The 17,876-nt window shown below is 39.8% G+C and overlaps 3 protein-coding genes across 7 annotated transcripts in view; 1 reads left to right on the forward strand and 2 right to left on the reverse strand.

Annotated features, from left to right (window-relative positions):
• Window positions 1–694: 694 nt before the first annotated feature.
• Window positions 695–8,955, reverse strand: arl13b (ADP-ribosylation factor-like 13b). 2 transcript variants are annotated; one of them, XM_026302241.1, is made up of 10 exons: window positions 8,407–8,955; window positions 6,076–6,146; window positions 5,467–5,716; window positions 4,930–5,035; window positions 4,521–4,723; window positions 4,216–4,330; window positions 3,891–4,050; window positions 3,136–3,258; window positions 2,323–2,391; window positions 695–1,656 (listed from the first exon to the last, which is right to left on the reverse strand). In XM_026302241.1, the coding sequence occupies exons 1-10, from the start codon at window positions 8,463–8,465 to the stop codon at window positions 1,580–1,582; spliced, it is 1,233 nt and encodes a 410-aa protein (XP_026158026.1). In that variant the 5' UTR covers window positions 8,466–8,955; the 3' UTR covers window positions 695–1,579. The 2 variants fall into 2 exon arrangements, with proteins under 2 accessions (XP_026158026.1, XP_026158027.1); XM_026302242.1 differs by lacking the exon at window positions 8,407–8,955 and adding an exon at window positions 6,758–7,970.
• Window positions 8,956–11,015: 2,060 nt separating this feature from the next.
• Window positions 11,016–12,570, forward strand: LOC113127145 (gamma-glutamylaminecyclotransferase B). Of its 2 annotated transcripts, none has more exons than XM_026301434.1 (2): window positions 11,016–11,140; window positions 11,360–12,570. In XM_026301434.1, the coding sequence occupies exon 2, from the start codon at window positions 11,387–11,389 to the stop codon at window positions 11,855–11,857; it is 471 nt and encodes a 156-aa protein (XP_026157219.1). In that variant the 5' UTR covers window positions 11,016–11,140; window positions 11,360–11,386; the 3' UTR covers window positions 11,858–12,570. The 2 variants fall into 2 exon arrangements, with proteins under 2 accessions (XP_026157219.1, XP_026157218.1); XM_026301433.1 differs by having other exon boundaries at window positions 11,020–11,079.
• A 329-nt stretch (window positions 12,571–12,899) lies between these two features.
• LOC113127144 (FERM, ARHGEF and pleckstrin domain-containing protein 1-like) overlaps window positions 12,900–17,876 on the reverse strand; it is a 46,044-nt gene continuing 41,067 nt past the window's right edge. For all 3 annotated transcript variants that reach the window (XM_026301431.2, XM_026301432.2, XM_026301429.2), the window contains exons 21-28: window positions 17,582–17,650; window positions 17,370–17,459; window positions 17,060–17,142; window positions 16,498–16,610; window positions 14,736–14,896; window positions 13,756–13,863; window positions 13,456–13,607; window positions 12,900–13,223 (exon numbers count right to left, since the gene is read on the reverse strand). In XM_026301431.2, the coding sequence (XP_026157216.1) occupies window positions 13,148–13,223; window positions 13,456–13,607; window positions 13,756–13,863; window positions 14,736–14,896; window positions 16,498–16,610; window positions 17,060–17,142; window positions 17,370–17,459; window positions 17,582–17,650 (852 nt within the window). In that variant the 3' untranslated portion in view covers window positions 12,900–13,147. The remainder of the gene's footprint in view (window positions 13,224–13,455; window positions 13,608–13,755; window positions 13,864–14,735; window positions 14,897–16,497; window positions 16,611–17,059; window positions 17,143–17,369; window positions 17,460–17,581; window positions 17,651–17,876) is intronic.

Consider the following 17,876-nt stretch of genomic DNA (forward strand, 5'->3'; position numbering starts at 1 on the left):
AACCTTACAATACTGTCACCTGGCCACGCATTACGCAAATGTAACTTGGTCCTCATATTAGAAAAGTACATTACAATAACCTCTGTGTTTACTATTACCAGTAAGACTGAATAACATCAGCTAAACATAATGCAGAAACATTGCAAACAAACAAAGAACAAACTGAGTCTAATGAGCAAAGAATCGATTTAAAACATCTTTAGTTGTGCCATTAAAAAATTCAAACTGGGTAGAAAAAATACATTTCCATAGATCTAGTTCAGACAACATATTGAGTGTTATACTCTGGGTGGGGAATGAGAAACAGTTTTAAAGTGATATTTGCTACACATATTCTCATGTGTTCTGAGCCAACACATGTGGTGATATATTCTTCCTCATCCCATTGCAACCTCTTCCAACATACAGGTAAAACTGGGGCAACAGAGTGTTCCAACTATGTTTTTTCTAAATTTGTGTTTGTGCTTTGACATGCAACTTCAGCTATTTTCAAATGAAAATGGATTCAGAAAAACTAGAACGACAGAGCTGGGCTTACACCTCAGGGCCTCCTGAAAGGAAACAAGTCTGGGGCTGAATCCTGCCTAAAGAAATATCACTTTAAAAAAAAAAAAAAAAAAAAAACAAAAGAAAAAAAAAAAAAAAAAAAAAAACAGTGTAATCAGCAGAATGCGTTAAAAAAAAAAAAAAAACTTTAGCCCTGTAAACAAAGACTTTTTCAAATGTTTACATTTTAACAATAAAATGATCCTTTATGATGTTGCTGTCCAGAGGAAAAAAAAAAAAAAAAATCTTTCTTATCCATTAAACCTCAACTGTAATTAAATGAAATGTCAAGACATTCATAGACCAATTAACAATCATGATGCAGCGTAACACTTTTCCATGTACAGTACAGCTTAGTGTAACAAATGACACCCACAGCCCACCCTCTTCAACCACAACATGGAAGAAGTGACTCATCCTCATTACACACCACTGTTGGAACCAGGGAAACATTGCTGATTTTAAAAACAATCTCACTGAAAGCACACAGCTGAGAAAAGCCACTGAAGACCTCTAACTTTTTGATCCATTCTCAGGTATATCATATACTCTTATTTACACTACAAAAGTGCAAAAATAAATAAAATATGATCATTCTTACTGGTGGTGTGTATACAAATCCATTATTCAACAACAGACAAACATATACATGGTTATAATTGAAATATTTACATTCTTGTCAATAAAAGCTTTCGAGTTGGACACAAAGCCCAGTGTCTAACACTGATATGAACAATGAAAAATAAAGTTTCAGTCTACTCTAGAGGAAAGAGTTCAGCACCAAATGTGCATCGTTCAGCCGAAGACAGAACCTGACAAAATCAGTTCAGTCAGGCTCAGTGTTTCACACTTAATTGTGCCAGTTTGCGAAACCATGTAACAGTTTCTGCACAGGACTTCATTTCCCATGTTGCTGCTCCTCTGCACTTATATTCGGTTCCGTGTCCCAAGTTACCTGCACTGCTCACTTGAGACAGAAAGCAAAGGGGGGAGCCACGATTGGTTGAGAGTCAACGTCAAACAGTAAAGGAGGTTAAACAATGATGTCATGAGCGTCACCGTTAGGCCGTGGCCTGTTGGCAACAGGTGGGAGGGGCTTCTTGTAAAATTCTGTGGAGGGAAGGAGAAAAGGTTTGGTTATGTTGGTAAATTACATCTTGGTTGCAAACCACTGCCACTGGTGATGAATGTTCTATCTATGACTGAAAATATTCAAAGCTGCAGCTGTGGAAGAAGCAGTGATATGTACTCTAGGGAAACCGTGGATGAATACACAGACAAGTCTTTGAGTTGATAAAGATGTCTGCCACCATGCAGGATCCACACACAGTCATACACATGCCTGGTGGGATGCAGGACAAGAAAAAGGCAGTAAAGTGGGTCTGTGATACTAATTAACAGTCAAAACACATCTTAAGGCAAAACAAGTTCAGTGTTTCCTCTGCAGTACCATACTGAGACATTTACCACCACAGTGACAAACAAATCAACCAGACTTTCACTTCAGAACTAATGTAGCAACACTATTCACTGTATTTTTATCTTTTAAGATGAAATATTGTGGTAGTACAGCAAGTTCAAAAAGTGGAAACAAATTACAGCCCAGCACATTAGTGCATAGAGGACATAGCAGTCATAACACTAAGTGAATACATGAATCCACAAAGCCTTGGTTAGTGAGGCTGATTGGCTATAGAAGAAAATTAGTAATGTAGGAAACTTAGCACTGGTTAGCACTGGACGATGAAGCTTAACCAGACTTCAGAGGCAATTTACCAGAATGTCTCAAGTCCCCGAGTGGCTCCAGTTTTGGCAGCCTTGAGACTTTGGGTGTGGCCCATCCCACTAAAAACATAAAATATACAAAGATTCATCAGGACAAATGTGAAAAATCCTGAAAAATGAAAAGAGAAGACAGAGGTGACGCTCAGTCTTCCTCTTTATACCAGATGTTAATCTGACTCTGATCATTAGAGATTTGAGGTTGCTCAGAAGGATTAGCAACAATAACACCACAAAGCATTTGACAATTTATATGTAGGCAGTGATCCTAGTGACTTGTCACCAAACTTTCTTCTATACATCCTTTAATCCTTAGACAACTAATGATGAAAATGTAGGACAAGTGCTCTACTGATGCCTTCCACACAGCTAAGTATACCTGTCCTGAGATGAGCAACAGGCAACTGCAACCATCTGAGCTTTAGGTGCCAATGACAGGTAGGTGGCATCAACAACAGTGTAGCTGTTTCTGCAAATGTGCTGAGATCTTCTTGTCATAGAAGAAGTTTTATTGAAGAAAGGCATTGTTCTGTTTACACTTTCGCTAACTGGGTGACACACACAATGCATGTCTTATAGCTGTTTCACAATAAAAGCCTCCCATTGGCCCCTGGGTCATAAACCTTTACTGTAAAGCAGCACCTGGAAATGTTCAGTTTAGATCAGTAGTAACTTAAAATATTAGCTATTATGTAAAACGGGATTCCAAACTTCAGAGATTAAGTGAGAAGCTACTAAAGTACTTTTAAGGACATTGTCTCTGCTCAAGGGGACAAATGACATAACAGCAGCTTCTAAGCAACTGACCCGGAGGAGGTGGAGGGGTGGGGCTCTCTGCTGGTCCATCCTCTGTCTTCAGAGGGTCCACCCTGTGCTTTCTCTTCAGATGCAGCTTCCTTGTTTTCTTCTTGTTTTGCTCACCTGTTGGGACTGAATGTACAGACACATTCAGGGGTTGGAGTATAGGCATACAGTAAAAAGTACTTTTTCCAATATAAACCTATACAAAAATATCTCTTCCTGTATGTTCACTATTTTTCATCACTGATCTTAATCAAGTTTTAGCTCTGTCCCTTAATTTATCAAGTCCCCATTCAGTGCAGTGAGCTTAGTGAAGCAAGAGAGCAAGCATATCAGATAGTTAATTTGACTCAATATAGCTTTTAGTTTTTAAATATTGCTAACAAATCCTGGTTGTTTCATTTGCTTTCAAAGTGAAAACAGTTTTAATATGTTGCTGTCTATTTACCAACAAGTCATCCCTTTCTCCCAGCCTGCTGCAAATCAAACCACATGCTGCAAGCAAAGCCTGTTCAAAGATACACACGGCCCTCACGTCTCAACAGATAATAATCCTTATTTTTCATTTTGACACAACTTCCATATAAATGTCTTAGAACAAAGCACACTTCATAAAACTGTTGAACCATTCACCAGGTAATCGAAATAATGGGGTGGAATTCAATCAGCAAGGCAAAGACTTGACAACTATTCCAGGAATAACACTGTATACATTTATAAACTAAACTACAAATTCCAATGTGGTTTTAGAGATCACTCACCTGAACTGGCATTTTCCTGCATTTGTCTGATATCGTCTGGGTCTTCATCATTCTCTTCATCGTACTCCTCTTCCTCTTGATCAACATCTGCCTTCGGGCTGTTGGTTCTTGCCTCCTGCAGTTCTCTTTGCCTCTTCCTCTCCTTTTCTTTATCTTTGTTCTGAAAGGAACATGAAAGCCAAAAGCTATCATTCCTAAGCCCTTTGAAATATACTATAACTTTAGCTCCAACAAGCATTCTTAAAAAGAATGCAAAAAAAAAAAAAAAAAAAAAAAAAAAAATTCATACACCACCTCGTGGTGCATGTACACAGTGGATACACACCTCAGAGATCACATTTTCTATTGGTTGGAAGGGGTTGGGCATGTTCTCATCATTAGGCGGCTCCTCCTGGATTGGCCTGCCCTCTCGTTCTGCCTCTTCCCGCTCCTGGCGTTCCCTACAGACAGAACAAGTTTACAAAATTTACAATCTGTTATTTCTACTATTTGGTGGGAGTTTCATAGAAACCAATATTTTATATCTCTTAATATAACTTCAACAAAGGATTTGGCTTTAGGTTTTCATTAGGACTGTGATTTTTGGTCTACAGGTGTTGACTTTATCTTTTTAATCACTCGTGCGCTCACCTCTCTTGTCGTATCTGCCGCACTCTCTCTGCCCGCTCCTTCTTGTCCTGCTCCTCCTGAGCACGCTGCTCGGCCGTGTCCTTTTGCACACGCTCAGTAATGGCCTCGTAGTCTTTTGCAATGTTGTTAAGCAGCCAGTTCAGACCCTTTTTGATGGATTTGTCAACCTTTTTGCCATAACCTAGGACTGCAGAGCATGGCTCCTGGGGTAAAAATATATATTGACAGACCTCAAAAATTAGAAAAAATACTGAGGAATACAAACAATTATGATTCACATGTGGTTTTATTGTTTTAGATCAAAAAGCCACAAAAACCACATGTGCCCTTAGGCCGTCCTGTGGTACAGAATAGGAACGCCCTTATAGTCATTCAAATTCCGTTCCACAACAGGTGCACAAATACTTACAATCTGACAGAGACACTTGTTCTCATTAACAAGTTTCTCTAATGACAGGTTCTCAATGATGTCTGCTTCAGCCAGTGCTCCTTCCTGGTCCTGTTTGTTGGCAAGACTGAAAGTAGACAAAGTAAAAAGTAGCAGTTAGTGGTTTTGGGAAAAAAAAGTTGCATTTTGTCTCCTGTTTCTAGAAGAGATTTCTGAAGAGAAAGGTGCGAGGGCAGTTATCAAACTCAACAAAACTGAACTCTATGCAAGTTCCATAGTTACAGCAGATGGAAATCTTAAAAATGTGACTCTGTCCTTATTGTGGATTGTTGACTGAAACACTCTCTGCATACCTGAAAATAGTTTTAAATATCTGTGCACCAATCACACTTTGTATCCTGATTACTGATTAGGCAGCTGCTAGCAGGAATAAACCTGCCATGCACATATTTGCAGCCCAGTCTACCTTTCCTATTCAAAAAATATATATTATCAATAAATATATTTATTTCTTAAGTGTGAGTATAGCATAATTTTTTTGGTTAATAGAGCACTTACACTAGCACTGGTTTCCCAGCAATGCGTGGGTGCTGCAGGACCTCAGCCATGGTCTCCCGCGTCTCCTGGATCCGCTGGACATCACTGGAGTCCACCACAAACACCACGCCATGTGATTCTGAGTAGTAGTTCTTCCAGATACCGCGGATTCTCTTTCCACCACCAAGGTCGAAGATGGTCACCTCAAATTTTCCCTGTTTTAAGTCAACCTTGGAAAAGCCTACTGTAGGAGCCACATCTTGGGGATTTTCTGAGTGATAAGATAAACGGAAGACAGAAAAGGAAAGAAAATTAGTAGAAAGAATGGATGCCATAAGGCCATTAAAACCCTTTAATTTTAGAGTACAACTCATGCTTCAAATTATTAAAAATGTATTATCAGTGATAAATATAAGAGCAGACATAACTGCAATCAGTCAAGTTTGATGTAAGATATACATGATAAACACTGAATAGAAAAGCAAGTGAGGCAGATTATTCGAAGTAAACATAATGGAGAACATGGTCCACCAAACACACGTCTCTATTATCTACAAAGGCTTCTCAAAACAAGATAAATCTGCAAAACACTAAGCCTGTATAGTTAAAATGAATAACAAAGACCCTAACCTCCTTGGATTCCTCGTACTGTGGCTGTTTTCCCTGCATTATCCAGTCCCACCATCACCAGAGTCACTTTCCTGTAAACGAAGACAGGACAAAAATGAATAAGATCTATGGTAATCAATGGTGACCTGCATCAAAGTGTGCAGTACCTGGCTTTAAAAAAAAAAAAAAAAAAAAAAAAAGTATCTGGTAGGGCACATGAGATATTTGGGTCACAGATAATCCAATTAATAATTTGAACAACCAACACAATCAGATCACACAAGATCTGCAGAGTGGACTGAATGAGTCAGCAAGGTCAGCCACCACAAATAACATGAACAATATTTAGTAGCACCATTAGTAAATTAGCTTAAAAGTTATATTAAGTCCAAAGGGCAATATTGGTTCATGTTTATACTGCAGATTGTGGGACTGTCAAATGTGCAATAAATATTTTATGCAACAACAAGGTTTAATTATCGTCATCTTGTTTTTAAATCTTCCAAAGTGCTATAAAACAGCTGCTGAAGCTTACTGAGACTCACAAATGCATACTGGTGTTGGTATAAGCCAACTGTAATGTTCAAAAAAACCACCTTGTTAATTTTCTAACAATTAATTATTATACATCTTGTAACCTTGTGTAAGAAACACAGACAAAATAACAGATGCATATTTAGACTTCTCTGCAGCATGTACACACCTGGCAGCAAGATGGGAAGGTAACACTGTTCAATATGAGGTTCCTCAAAAGTCCAGACACCTTAAATTACCACTGAAGTGGAAATTTTAACATGCAAGTGTAACAAACTTTTCTGAAAGCAATTCAAGATTTGCACTGTAATTTTCTACAGTTCTGACAGACTCAATTAGACCTGTCAAAAAAAAGAACAGTCTCTGCTGAGTAAACACACACCAAGGAAGCAAAAAACTGCAAGGACCCACAGTAAAAAGAATATATAGAATTATATAGAAAGCTATATTGTGCACATAAACCCATCAATCTTTGCTTGGCTGGCTACATACTTAACTTTGACACTTGCGCCGAAAGGACATCAACCGCACAATCCATCTAACTGTCTTCTGGAGCCAACTGGCCTTCATTGGGCAGCTCTTGATGCAGACTTTCAAAAAGGTGAGACACCGTCTGCTCTCCTGTCCACTAACCCATAACCACCTGTTGTCACTGCTACAAACTCCTCGAAACAACAAGTCAAAAAAGAGAGACCAACTGAACCGACCTCGATGTGGGATTAGGGGAGGATTTCTGGCTAAATCCAAGGGATCAGGTGTCTCACAGGAACCACGTGGGGGTTAAGGACTGTCAATTATATTTTGCTGGTCTTGCAGATACACACTCAATGTTTTACATACTCTGTATCCAGTCCTTGGAATCAATTAAAAAACATCTAGGACTGCAACAGTTATTTTCATTAAGGCTATATGTCGGAAGCTTTTTTTTCTCCATTTATAGATTCATGGTTTTGTCCATAAAATGTCAGATAATAGTCAAAAAGTCCATTGCCCCAAACCCAAATATATTCAGTCTAAGGCGAAATAACACAGAACGTAAGAATATTTGGCATTTATACTTGAAAACAATTGATAACTAAGCCACCATCAAAGTTGTAGACTATGTTATTTAGGGCTAACTTCTTGATCAGCCACATTATTGATTCATTAATATATGTAAATCAATCACGTGTATATCATCTACCACATCATCCATCACCTACACCTATGCTGAAGCCAATCCCAGCTGATATTGGGCGAGAGGCAGGAAACTCCCTGGACAGATTTAACAGGACTGACACAGACACAGACAATCAGCTTCACATCTTAGGGCAATCTAAAGTCACCAAGTCTAAACCTAACCTGCCTATGTCTAGACTGTGGGAGCAAGCCATGCATGGGGAGAACATATTAACTCCAAACAGAACAAACAGGATTCAAACCTGGAACCTTCTTGATGTGAGACAACAGTGCTAACCACTGCCCTGCCGTGCCACATTCCACACTGAAACACCATTATTTAACATATACATTATTTTATACAAAATAAAGCAGGTTTGTGATGTGAACCTGATTCTCTTTAAAAGAGTAGGCTACAACTGCGTCCCTTCTTTGTATCTATTCAACTGTAGTGGTACAAAAAGCTAAAATATAAGAAGAAAGTAAATACATCATGTCACCTTTAATAACGAAACATCCATGACAACCTGAGAAGAAAGCAAAACGCCTAAAACGATTATATGAATGAATGAATTACAATTTGAACCAGTGAGGTGCTGGCAACTGATTTATGCATATTCACAAACTAAGTTTTAGTAACAGGCCATGCTTTAGGCTTACCTTGCGGGCTCTCGCCAGCGTTTGAGCCAGTTGCAGCAATTAGCCATCAGGCTAAACATCGCAGTCTGAATCCAGGTGCAATCAAGTGCTCATCAAGCCTGGGGCGTCACACCACGATCCAGCCTTGTTTAGCCAGCTGGCCGATAACGTTACTTACGCTAAATTAGCGACATAGTGAGCTAACCTAACCCTCGAGAGCATAAACAGCTTTTTTTTTTTTAAAAAAAAACCTAGCTAGCACACCCAGCGCTGGTGCATCAAGTGGCTGCTACCACGTGTTACAAATAAACGTTAATTTCAACAACACTGATTTCCATAAACACACCTGAACAGTTAGCTGAAGCTAATGTTGCTAACGATAACGGTACTTTGTTAAACTCGTTTATTTCCAGTTTGAGCACATGTGAGCCTGTTACCACATGAAGAAAACATGTGCGCGCCAGTATAACAAAACAGCTTTGCTTAAATAGCCGAATGCAACTACATTCGGTGTTTTACTCACAAAACATTAGCTACTTAGCTCATTTACTGTTGTCTTTGTTTATGCCGTCTTCGCCGCTGCTAGGCTGCGAACGTGCTTACGTCACCATGCGTAAGCAATTAATTAGCGTCGTTCCAGATTAACCCTAAAGATGCTGAGCGCTGCTGGTGACCTGTCCAGGGTGTACCCTTGCCTGTCACCCACAGAGAGCTGGGATAGGCTCCAGCTGATCCCTGCGACCCTAAATAAGGATAAGTGGGTATAGTTGATGGATGGATGGATGAATGTGAGCGATCTGGTCTAATACTGCCCTTAGGTACATTTTAAAGTACTCTTACTTTACATGAGTGTTTCCTTTTCATGCTTCACTACATTTTAAAAAGAAATATTGTGCTTTTTATTTCACTGCACAGTCTGCTATAATTCATTCTATACTCTGACTTTACATAAAGAAAATGTTATATATATATATATAACATTATATATATATATATTATATATATATACGAATACGTCTGAAAACTAGTGATTTTCAACCAACGTCAAAACATCACATTGTAACCTGCAAGCTCATAAAAGCTATATACCTCAAAGAGAGAAAGAGAAAGCCAGAGAGGTGCTTCTGTTTTATCTCCTTTTCAGCTTTAGAAAACTCAATTGTTGTTAATTCTGCATATATAAACTAACCACTAGAATAACTCTGATGGTTGTAAAAACCATCAAAAGACTTTTACAGACATAGAGAAAAAGAAAAAGTTGCTGAAGCTGGTCCTCAACAGATAATCTGAACTGAAATATATGCTGTCTCAATAAAGGATAAAGAAAAGAGAAATTACCTAAATTACAGTGGATGGGAAATTAGAAGCAAAGGAATCAGTAAATCTCAGGAAATTAGAGTGAATAATGAGTGAACTTGACGGTTCACACCACCACAGAATCATTTTACTCCTTTCATCATCCTTCACATTATATTTTAACTGACTTCTTTCATTAGCTTTGGCAATGACAGACAAAAAGAGTGAGCAGCAGCAGTAATTTTTTAATTGCTTTTTCTAAATCAGTCATTGTCCTTCTTTCCACTAAAGTGAGAGCTATATTAGCTGGGCTGAGTCTTGAGGCTGGTTTGCTGTTAGAATGAATGTCAAGTGTCGGTTTAAGTCAAAGATGGATGCACTTTACTTGCTGGGCAGAGTTATTGTCCCAGCTCATCTCAACAAGCACCCACAGGTGAGGCTGCAGTCAGGGGAATGAGGCATGCTGAAAAATGCACGTCTTTAACAGAGCCTGTCTGGGGAAACATAACCCTCTCCTGAGATGTTTTCTACTTAATGTTTATGAGACCCCCGTCACTGCTCTCATTATGCTACAGTCATAATCTTTATTTGTTTACTGGGAGCCAGCATGGTTGCTGAAATTGGTTGAATGGCCACTAATGAGGCTGTTGTCCTTTTGGCTCCAATTTTATCAAAAAGGTGCAGCTCACATAAATGAAGTTTAAACCCTTTTGTGTAAGTTTCTTTAATGTTGCAATGATAATATTATTGTTCCATTGCCTTGTATTATTTGTGGTCATTAAGTGGATTTTAATGGAGCCAAGAGTAAAATCTTCCTTTAATTATGAATGATTAATTATTGAGTATTAGTTTATAGCACCATGTCTAACTGTTTGCCTGTTCATCACTGGGAATACATATGGGATTGTTTTAGTTCTTTTTTAAAATAAGTTTTGGTTGATTTCGTCTTACTCTGGTGAGCACTAGATTTGTATGGGTGTAATCCTGTGTTTAAATTCGCCCTTTTATTCTAAGACTTTTGTTTCCATTATTGTTTCACTTTTGTTTTTACTTTAATTATCCTCCTCAGTTAATTAGTGTAATACAAGGACAATAATAATAGAAACGGCGCTTCTGCTCACTCACACACGAATTATAATAATTATAGTAACAACGGTGGGGTCAGGGTCAGTGCCCGAACGCTTCCTGGGCGACACTGCCCCGCTTATTCACTTTGGGCCCCTATAGTGATTATATTGGCCCCTTGGCTTGTCGAGCTGCTGGCTCTTCTCTGTCACTTCAGCGCCACCTGCTGTTTTTTCGTTGGCTCTTCTGAATTTGACTTCCGCTTGTGTCAGACACGTCCTCAGTATGAAGCGTTTCCTGGGTGTGAACCTAGGAGCCGTTCTCTTTATTACGGTAAGGCTGATTGTTATTTTAAGGGCGAATAACCGGAGCCGTGCACGGAAAAGCTTTTAAGGTAAACAGACTTCATTTTCATACCTTTCATACTGTTTCTATCTTTAGCTGATGGCTGGGTCCGGGAGATAGCTAGAGATTGACTCTAAGATGAAAATGAGTCTCATCCTAACCAGCTGCAACATTCAAGAGCTTCGCTGACTATGATCTAGTAATAGTTGTCATTGCCAGTGAAAACATTTGGCAGAACTCAGCACTTCTTTATTGCTTTATTTCACAGGTGTGGCTGCCCCCTTCTCTCAGCCACATGACTCGTGTCTTCGTCTATGGCACCCTGAAGAAGGGACAGCCAAACTACTTCCGAATGTTTAACCACAACAATGGAAAGGCTAAGTTCCTTGCTTCAGCACTTACCAGTGAGAAATACCCACTGGTGATCGCTGGCAAGTACAACATCCCCTTCCTCCTCAACATCCCCGGTGAGGGCAAGCGAGTCCATGGAGAGATCTATAAAGTGGATGACAAGATGCTGAAGTTCCTGGATGACTTTGAAGGCGTTCCCAAAACGTACCAGCGCACCATGATCCAGCTGGAGGTGGAGGAGTCAGTGAGCCAGATGGAGGGGAGGGAGACGCTGTCACCAGGAAAGATCACAGAGGCATTTGTGTACACTACGACAACATACCAGCCAGACTGGCCGTCACTGCCCTGCTTCGAGAGCTATGATGCAAACGGAGATCATGGGCTCAAGTATGTGACCAGAGAAGCACGGGACTGATGTGGCTCACTCATTAGGAGATAGTAAAGACCATGTACTAATGTTTCAGCTTGCATACATTGTCAGCGGAGCAGGTGGAGAAGAATATCTAGTAGTGTGTACATGGTAGCGTGTGTACCAGACACAATTAGTAGGTTCCCTCTAAAGAGTTTAACATTTTTTTTACTTGTACTTTGTCAAACACTGAAATGTTGATCTTTAAACAGGTTTGAACACTTTTTCCCTCTGCTGATACCTGGAAGCAGTCCTCCATACCTTCCGCACATTCCACTGTAAATTCATAATTTACAGCCTGTTACTGTCTTGCTGGTCTCAGATGATGAAATGTTCTTTTTGCAACACATTGCTGCGAAACAAAAAACTTACTGGTTAAAATTCCTTAAAAATTACACTGAACAGTGTCATTTTTCACCGGTTTAGTTTTTTCCTTTTATTTAAAATAGTAAAATCCAGAAAACCGGAGAAATGCGGAGCACTGAACCAGTGAAATCTCTGTTGGCATAGGAAGAGTTGAAATCAGCTTGTCCTCTTAAACAAGACAAAACATACAGGAAAACAAAAACAGGAAGAACTTTTCACAGTGTAACATATTACTGTACAAACGGTTGCTTTACAAAAGGGACAGATGTTTTCTATTTGTGTCCAAACTGTCATCACATTTATTCATCAAATTATATATAGTCATACAAATAAAAACAATACTCATGACTGAGTTCACATGCGCAGTTTTCCATGTATAGTAAATCCTGGTTGAGGTGTTACTCAAGCAATTATTGTACATTTTCAAACCTTATCACAAATGTGTTGTTTTACAGGAACATTGAGAATATTATAAATCACAGAGGAAATATCATAAAGTGAAAAAGTAAATACTATACGGTGCACAAACCATGTTTCAGTGTCCCAAATATTTCCAGTAAATCCTATGAAAGTCTTTGAGCTACATGATAAAGCTAAAACAGGTTGTTAGTGTGAATGCTAAACCAACATGTGTGTGCATGTGAACAAACAGAAAATCAAAAATCACCAAGACTTTTTGCTGCCAGTTTGGCAAAGAGAAAGTTAAATTACATTATGAATTACACGGTGGACACTTAGTGGTGCAGAGAGAGTGTAATGGTGAAGGTGTGACAGTCAGCTATTCAGAGGTATTAAATTCATGTGGATTTGAGCGCCCGTTGAGTGCAGCCTGATTCTGGGTGTATTACAGGAGTCTTTTATGATGTCTGTGTGGTCTGAAGTCCAGCTCTTCACTCAGGTGAGTGTCAGAGCCAGGAGGAGGGAGATTCATCAGTAAAGGTCTTTCCTGGTGCTCGGCAGGGAGCGGCTGGCGGAGCAGGTGGCACTGCGGATCACCTCCATCCACCTGGAGGGGAGAAAAAGTACACATTAAAAAAAAAACTGAGTTGGCTAGTAACAAATCACGTAACCAGCATTTTATAGCCAAAGAGCATATATTTGGATTTAAGAGCTGTGACTAAAGGCTTTTGTTAAAGTCAAAGTGAAAGGTTCTACAGACTTCACATGTCAATAATGTACACAAAAGATTACATGCAGGGTGAAGAATTTCCCATCAGTCAATACCCTAGATGCTGTACCTTTCAAAGGTGTACTCGCTCTCTGATCTGAAGTAGTAGACGTGGGATTTAAAGTGGAGTTTGAAGACGTAATCTTTGTGGATGTTTTCTGACTCTGATGGGACAGTGACAGAGTAGCCCAGTAGAGGAAGGCTGGCCAGAGGGTAGTCATCCTGCAGGCAGGCAGGAGACGGTAAGAATCATATTCAGTTTCATAAAGTAACAATCATATTATGTAGATCAACTTTCTCTCTTCCCTGTGCTGTACTGATCCCACCACTGTGTCATCCCTGAGTAGGTTTGTGCTATGTCATGGCTAACCTGATGCGACTTGTAGAAGAAGAGACTGAAGTTGGTGAAGACCACCCAAAGTTTCTGCCAGCCATTACTGTTCTTAAACTTCCGCAGCAGGTTACCTGACAGCTGGTTCTGGAAAAACAGGGAAAAACAGAAAGAAAACCAATTCAGTAAAAGATGAAGTTAAACAATGTCTCTGATTTCATTATAGTGGTAAAACAGAGAAACCTAGCTCTGTTTCTTTTCCTTCTCTCATACAAAACCATGATAACAATGTTGAAATCCATTAAACACGTTAAGAACAGTTTAGAAATCTAAAGTGCATGTAATAGATGATTTAATGGAGTCATTATTTCAGAAAACCCCATATTGTACAACATTGATCAGGGGGAACCTCCAGGTGGTTGGTAAAGTAAAGATTCAGGATTCAATAGTCTTGATCCCAGAATTTGCACAACAAAAGTTTTTGTTCTAATGTTCTCTCGATTCTGTTTTCTCACAAAAAACAGTAAAAAACAGTTGTCAGTATCAAAACATGTCATTATGATGTATCTGTCATCTGATTCTGGTGAATTTCCTCAGCAGCTGTGGCTGTTGCAGTACCTCTCTACTCCAGCAGGTGTCACTAAAGGACAGGCAGTGTGTTCTGTACTAGCAAACCATAGAGAGACTCGGGCCCCTGAAGTCTGCTGAGGGGCCTCACTGACTCACTGGCCTCTAGCAATGCCAGAGATGAAAACAGGTGGACAGAGAAGCGGAAGAGGGAGACAGGACAGACAGAGGGTGGAGGAGATGGAGGGGCAGAGGACAGAAAAGACAAACAGGAATGAGAAGAAAAGTAAGACAAAGGACATTGGATCAGTGGTCCTTTGACTGTGAAGAAGACCAGGACATGCAACACACAGAGCTGGACACACTGGACAACAACAGAAGACTCAAGAGCTACAAAACAACGCAGGAGTGTGATGTGTGAGGAGAGAAGACAGGGAAACACTGTGAGGTACCTCTACAGCAACACTGAAGTCCACCATAGACACGCTGGTGTTGCGATGCCAGCAGACGTGCACAGTGGTGTTGCCACGGTGACCCTGACGCTCCAGAGATGAGCGCGAGCTGCAGAGCTCATCCTCCATCTCCTGCTCTGCTCCACCGTCCTCCGACAGCTCTGAGGGGCAGGTCAAACACACTGGTTAGCAGAACAAAACACTCAAAAATCCATTGTCATGACATGAGGATGTTTAGTTTTCTGTGCTGGCAAAAATGGTGACACACGCCAATTTTCTCATGTCCTCTGATGAACTGATCCAAGAACAAAATGCCATAGTGGAGATGACCAGTAGTGCATTTAAGACAGGGGGCAGATTGTTGTTGTTGAAGAACTGGTGGCTGAATGATAGAGGTCATCACGACTGATAAACAAGCTCTGCAACATCGTCAGGACTGTTTTGTTACACATGACTCACTAATGTTCTGTATTGGTACTGCTCACTGAACAAGTCTGGAGGGGTCCAGAGCAGCACGAGACCAGGTTTGGGTTTCCTGATGTGTTTTTCTCAGTCAAACTTCACAGGCACTGAAGTCACTGAGACTTTTATGGGACTCAGATGTATTTTTATAACAATCTGGCTTTGAACAGACGCGTTCTGCTAATTGTTGAGTACAACCAACCGAGCATACCTCCTACTACTTTCACCTTTTAGCATTACAAACTTACCTGCCAGATAAATACGATGATGATTAACTCACAGTAGACCAAAGATGTTTGTAAAAACTTTACAAAATCACCCAAACACATAAAAACACCAGATATTTCAGATTTATCATGAAGAAGCTTCTGTGACACAGAACAAAGAACACAACGATCAAAGCAATTTAAAACCAATCTGCACAAAAAAGGAGGGAAAAATACACTTTTGTTACTCGTAAGCCAATACTCTTTAAGTGTTTGGAGTTAAAACTGTACTTAGCAGGTGATTTAGCTGCAGGACAATGGGCACGTCAAACCAAAGGTCACCAGGTGGAGGCCTCATTGAACAAAATGACAGGCATTTACAAAGACGAAAAGAGAGAAAAGAAGAAGAGAAATAGGGACAACAGCTGGGGATTGAACCTGCATATATCAGGTGACATGAAAAATATGATCAAAGACCACTTGGAAAAATGTTGTGAAATTCATGAGGTGCTGAAAGCAGCTGTCAGTTAAAAAAGAAGAGAATGGTTGAGAATATCTTTGCTCTCTGTGAGAACTGGTCTATAGTCTGTAAGTACAGGTTGATCAGTTTCCTTTAGGGAAAGACCTCCTAATGAAAGTAGGTATTACCATTCAGTAAAGCTGGCTGGTCCAGGGTGAAGTCCCTGTGCCTCATTCAATTCAGCTGGAAGACTTTGGCAAGAAAAGGCATCATGGGTGAAAAATCCCATGTGTTTCCATAAATAACTGTTTGTGACTCATCTAGTTTAGTTTCTGGATCCCACAGCGTCTCAGGCAGTCCCACAATGCTTTGATGGTGAAGTAATGTTTGTGCAGGATGTAGTTAGCAGGTTAGATATGGAACTACATCCTTGATGAAAAGTGAGAGGATTGTAAAAAATAAAAAAGAGACACTAAGACAAAAAGTCAATGTTGGTGGGGAATCTGAATAAACAAGTTACAGCAGAGGGGAACCAGCTGTGGGCATGAAACGGAGTGACTGTAAAACAAGGAACCAATTATTTTTATATTTGTTCACCTACATGTGCTGTACACGCAGTAGATGGCAGACTTACTGTTTTCAGACAGGCTGCTGGAGAGCAGGTCAGTGTCTGGGCTGCTACTCTGCTCTGCCAGGTCTATCGCCAGCCTGATGTCCTCCACCCACCGCTCCATCTCTGCTGCACAGCTGGGGGAGACACACACAGAAAAGGAGGGAGAGACTTAATGTAAAATGTTTTTAATGTTTTTTAATCCAACAACCTCTACTTTCGTAGCTTTTCAACATCATGCAGTACAATCTCTGTTTTACAGGTAACACGTTATCCTCAGTGAATGAATAACTGAATAGAAAATAGGTCACAAAGTCCAATTAAATTAGAGGAAAACCAAACTGTGGCAGAGGTCCTGTAGAGGGGAGATCGTTTTTAATGAGGCTGAGCTGTATTCATCTTGGAAACTATTATTCTAGAGGCACGTAGCTGCCATTCATAATGGCTCACTTGTTTCCCTTTCTTTGTACTTGGAATGTTTTCATGCTCTTTTTCTTAAGTCCTTATTCTCTTTGATTTTCATTCAGTTTCTTCAATTTGTATGCTGATTGTGGTTTAGTTTAAGTGTACATGTAGAAATGCATACCTGGCTGCCACCACCACAGACTGGCGCTGTCCAAACAGCGTGAATGAATGAGGGACTCCCCACTCCTCCTCACTTTCTCTGATCTGCAAAAGCACATGCCACCGTTAAACCGAAACACACACACTATGTTTACACATGTAATTTCCACTTTTTTTTTTTTTTTTTTTTTGGGAGAACTTTGAATAATGTACAAATACAACCCTGGACAACATCGCATTTTGAATTCATCCATGGAGGTACAATCATTTGACATAGTATAGTATTACATGCAGTGTAGTTTAAAAATGAAAAAGGCAGGATGACTATTTACCGTCATGCCATAGAGGGGCAGCTGGCCATGAACCTTGAACTGGTTGGATGGGGTCATCCCTCGACTGGTGTATATCAAGGAATCACTAAACTGAGAGGAGGATGGAAGGAAATAACAGAAAGCACAGTATAGGATGTTTTTTTTTTTGCCATTATCAATACTACACTATGTTTTTTTTTAAAATCTCTCCACAGAAAAACATAAAATCCTACCAGGAAGAACATTCTCTGCTGAAGACCCTTCCCTGACAGTTTACTGAGACAACCGAGCCTGATAAACTCCTGTAAGCCGAACACACACATGCTATAAATGACATCAGAGCAACAGAGAAAAAGACAAATCATATAAAAATTAGTAGGATGAGTCCCTATTTGCCAGAGTGAAAAATGTGAGGGGACAAGGGCACAGTAAGATTTATAAAATAAACATGGTAACTAATGGTTTAAAAACATAAAACCAGTATCTGTGATTAATACCATCAAAATGTCCTGTCTCCCATTTAATTAA

Source organism: Mastacembelus armatus, chromosome 2 (assembly GCF_900324485.2).
Source record: "Mastacembelus armatus chromosome 2, fMasArm1.2, whole genome shotgun sequence".
NCBI lineage: Eukaryota > Metazoa > Chordata > Actinopteri > Synbranchiformes > Mastacembelidae > Mastacembelus > Mastacembelus armatus.

What these genes read in the sequence shown, in the direction of transcription:
- arl13b (XM_026302241.1), bottom strand. Translation starts at nt 8,465, where the DNA reads ATGTTTAGCCTGATGGCTAATTGCTGCAACTGGCTCAAACGCTGGCGA. An exon ending in GCTGGGAAACCAGTGCTAGT is followed by an intron (nt 5,036 to 5,466) that starts GTAAGTGCTCTA and finishes GTCTACTTTCAG; the next exon opens with TCTTGCCAACAAACAGGACC. An exon ending in GCAGGAAAATGCCAGTTCAG is followed by an intron (nt 3,259 to 3,890) that starts GTGAGTGATCTC and finishes CTGTACATTCAG; the next exon opens with TCCCAACAGGTGAGCAAAAC.
- LOC113127145 (XM_026301433.1), top strand. Translation starts at nt 11,032, where the DNA reads ATGAAGCGTTTCCTGGGTGTGAACCTAGGAGCCGTTCTCTTTATTACG. An exon ending in GAGCCGTTCTCTTTATTACG is followed by an intron (nt 11,080 to 11,359) that starts GTAAGGCTGATT and finishes TTTATTTCACAG; the next exon opens with GTGTGGCTGCCCCCTTCTCT.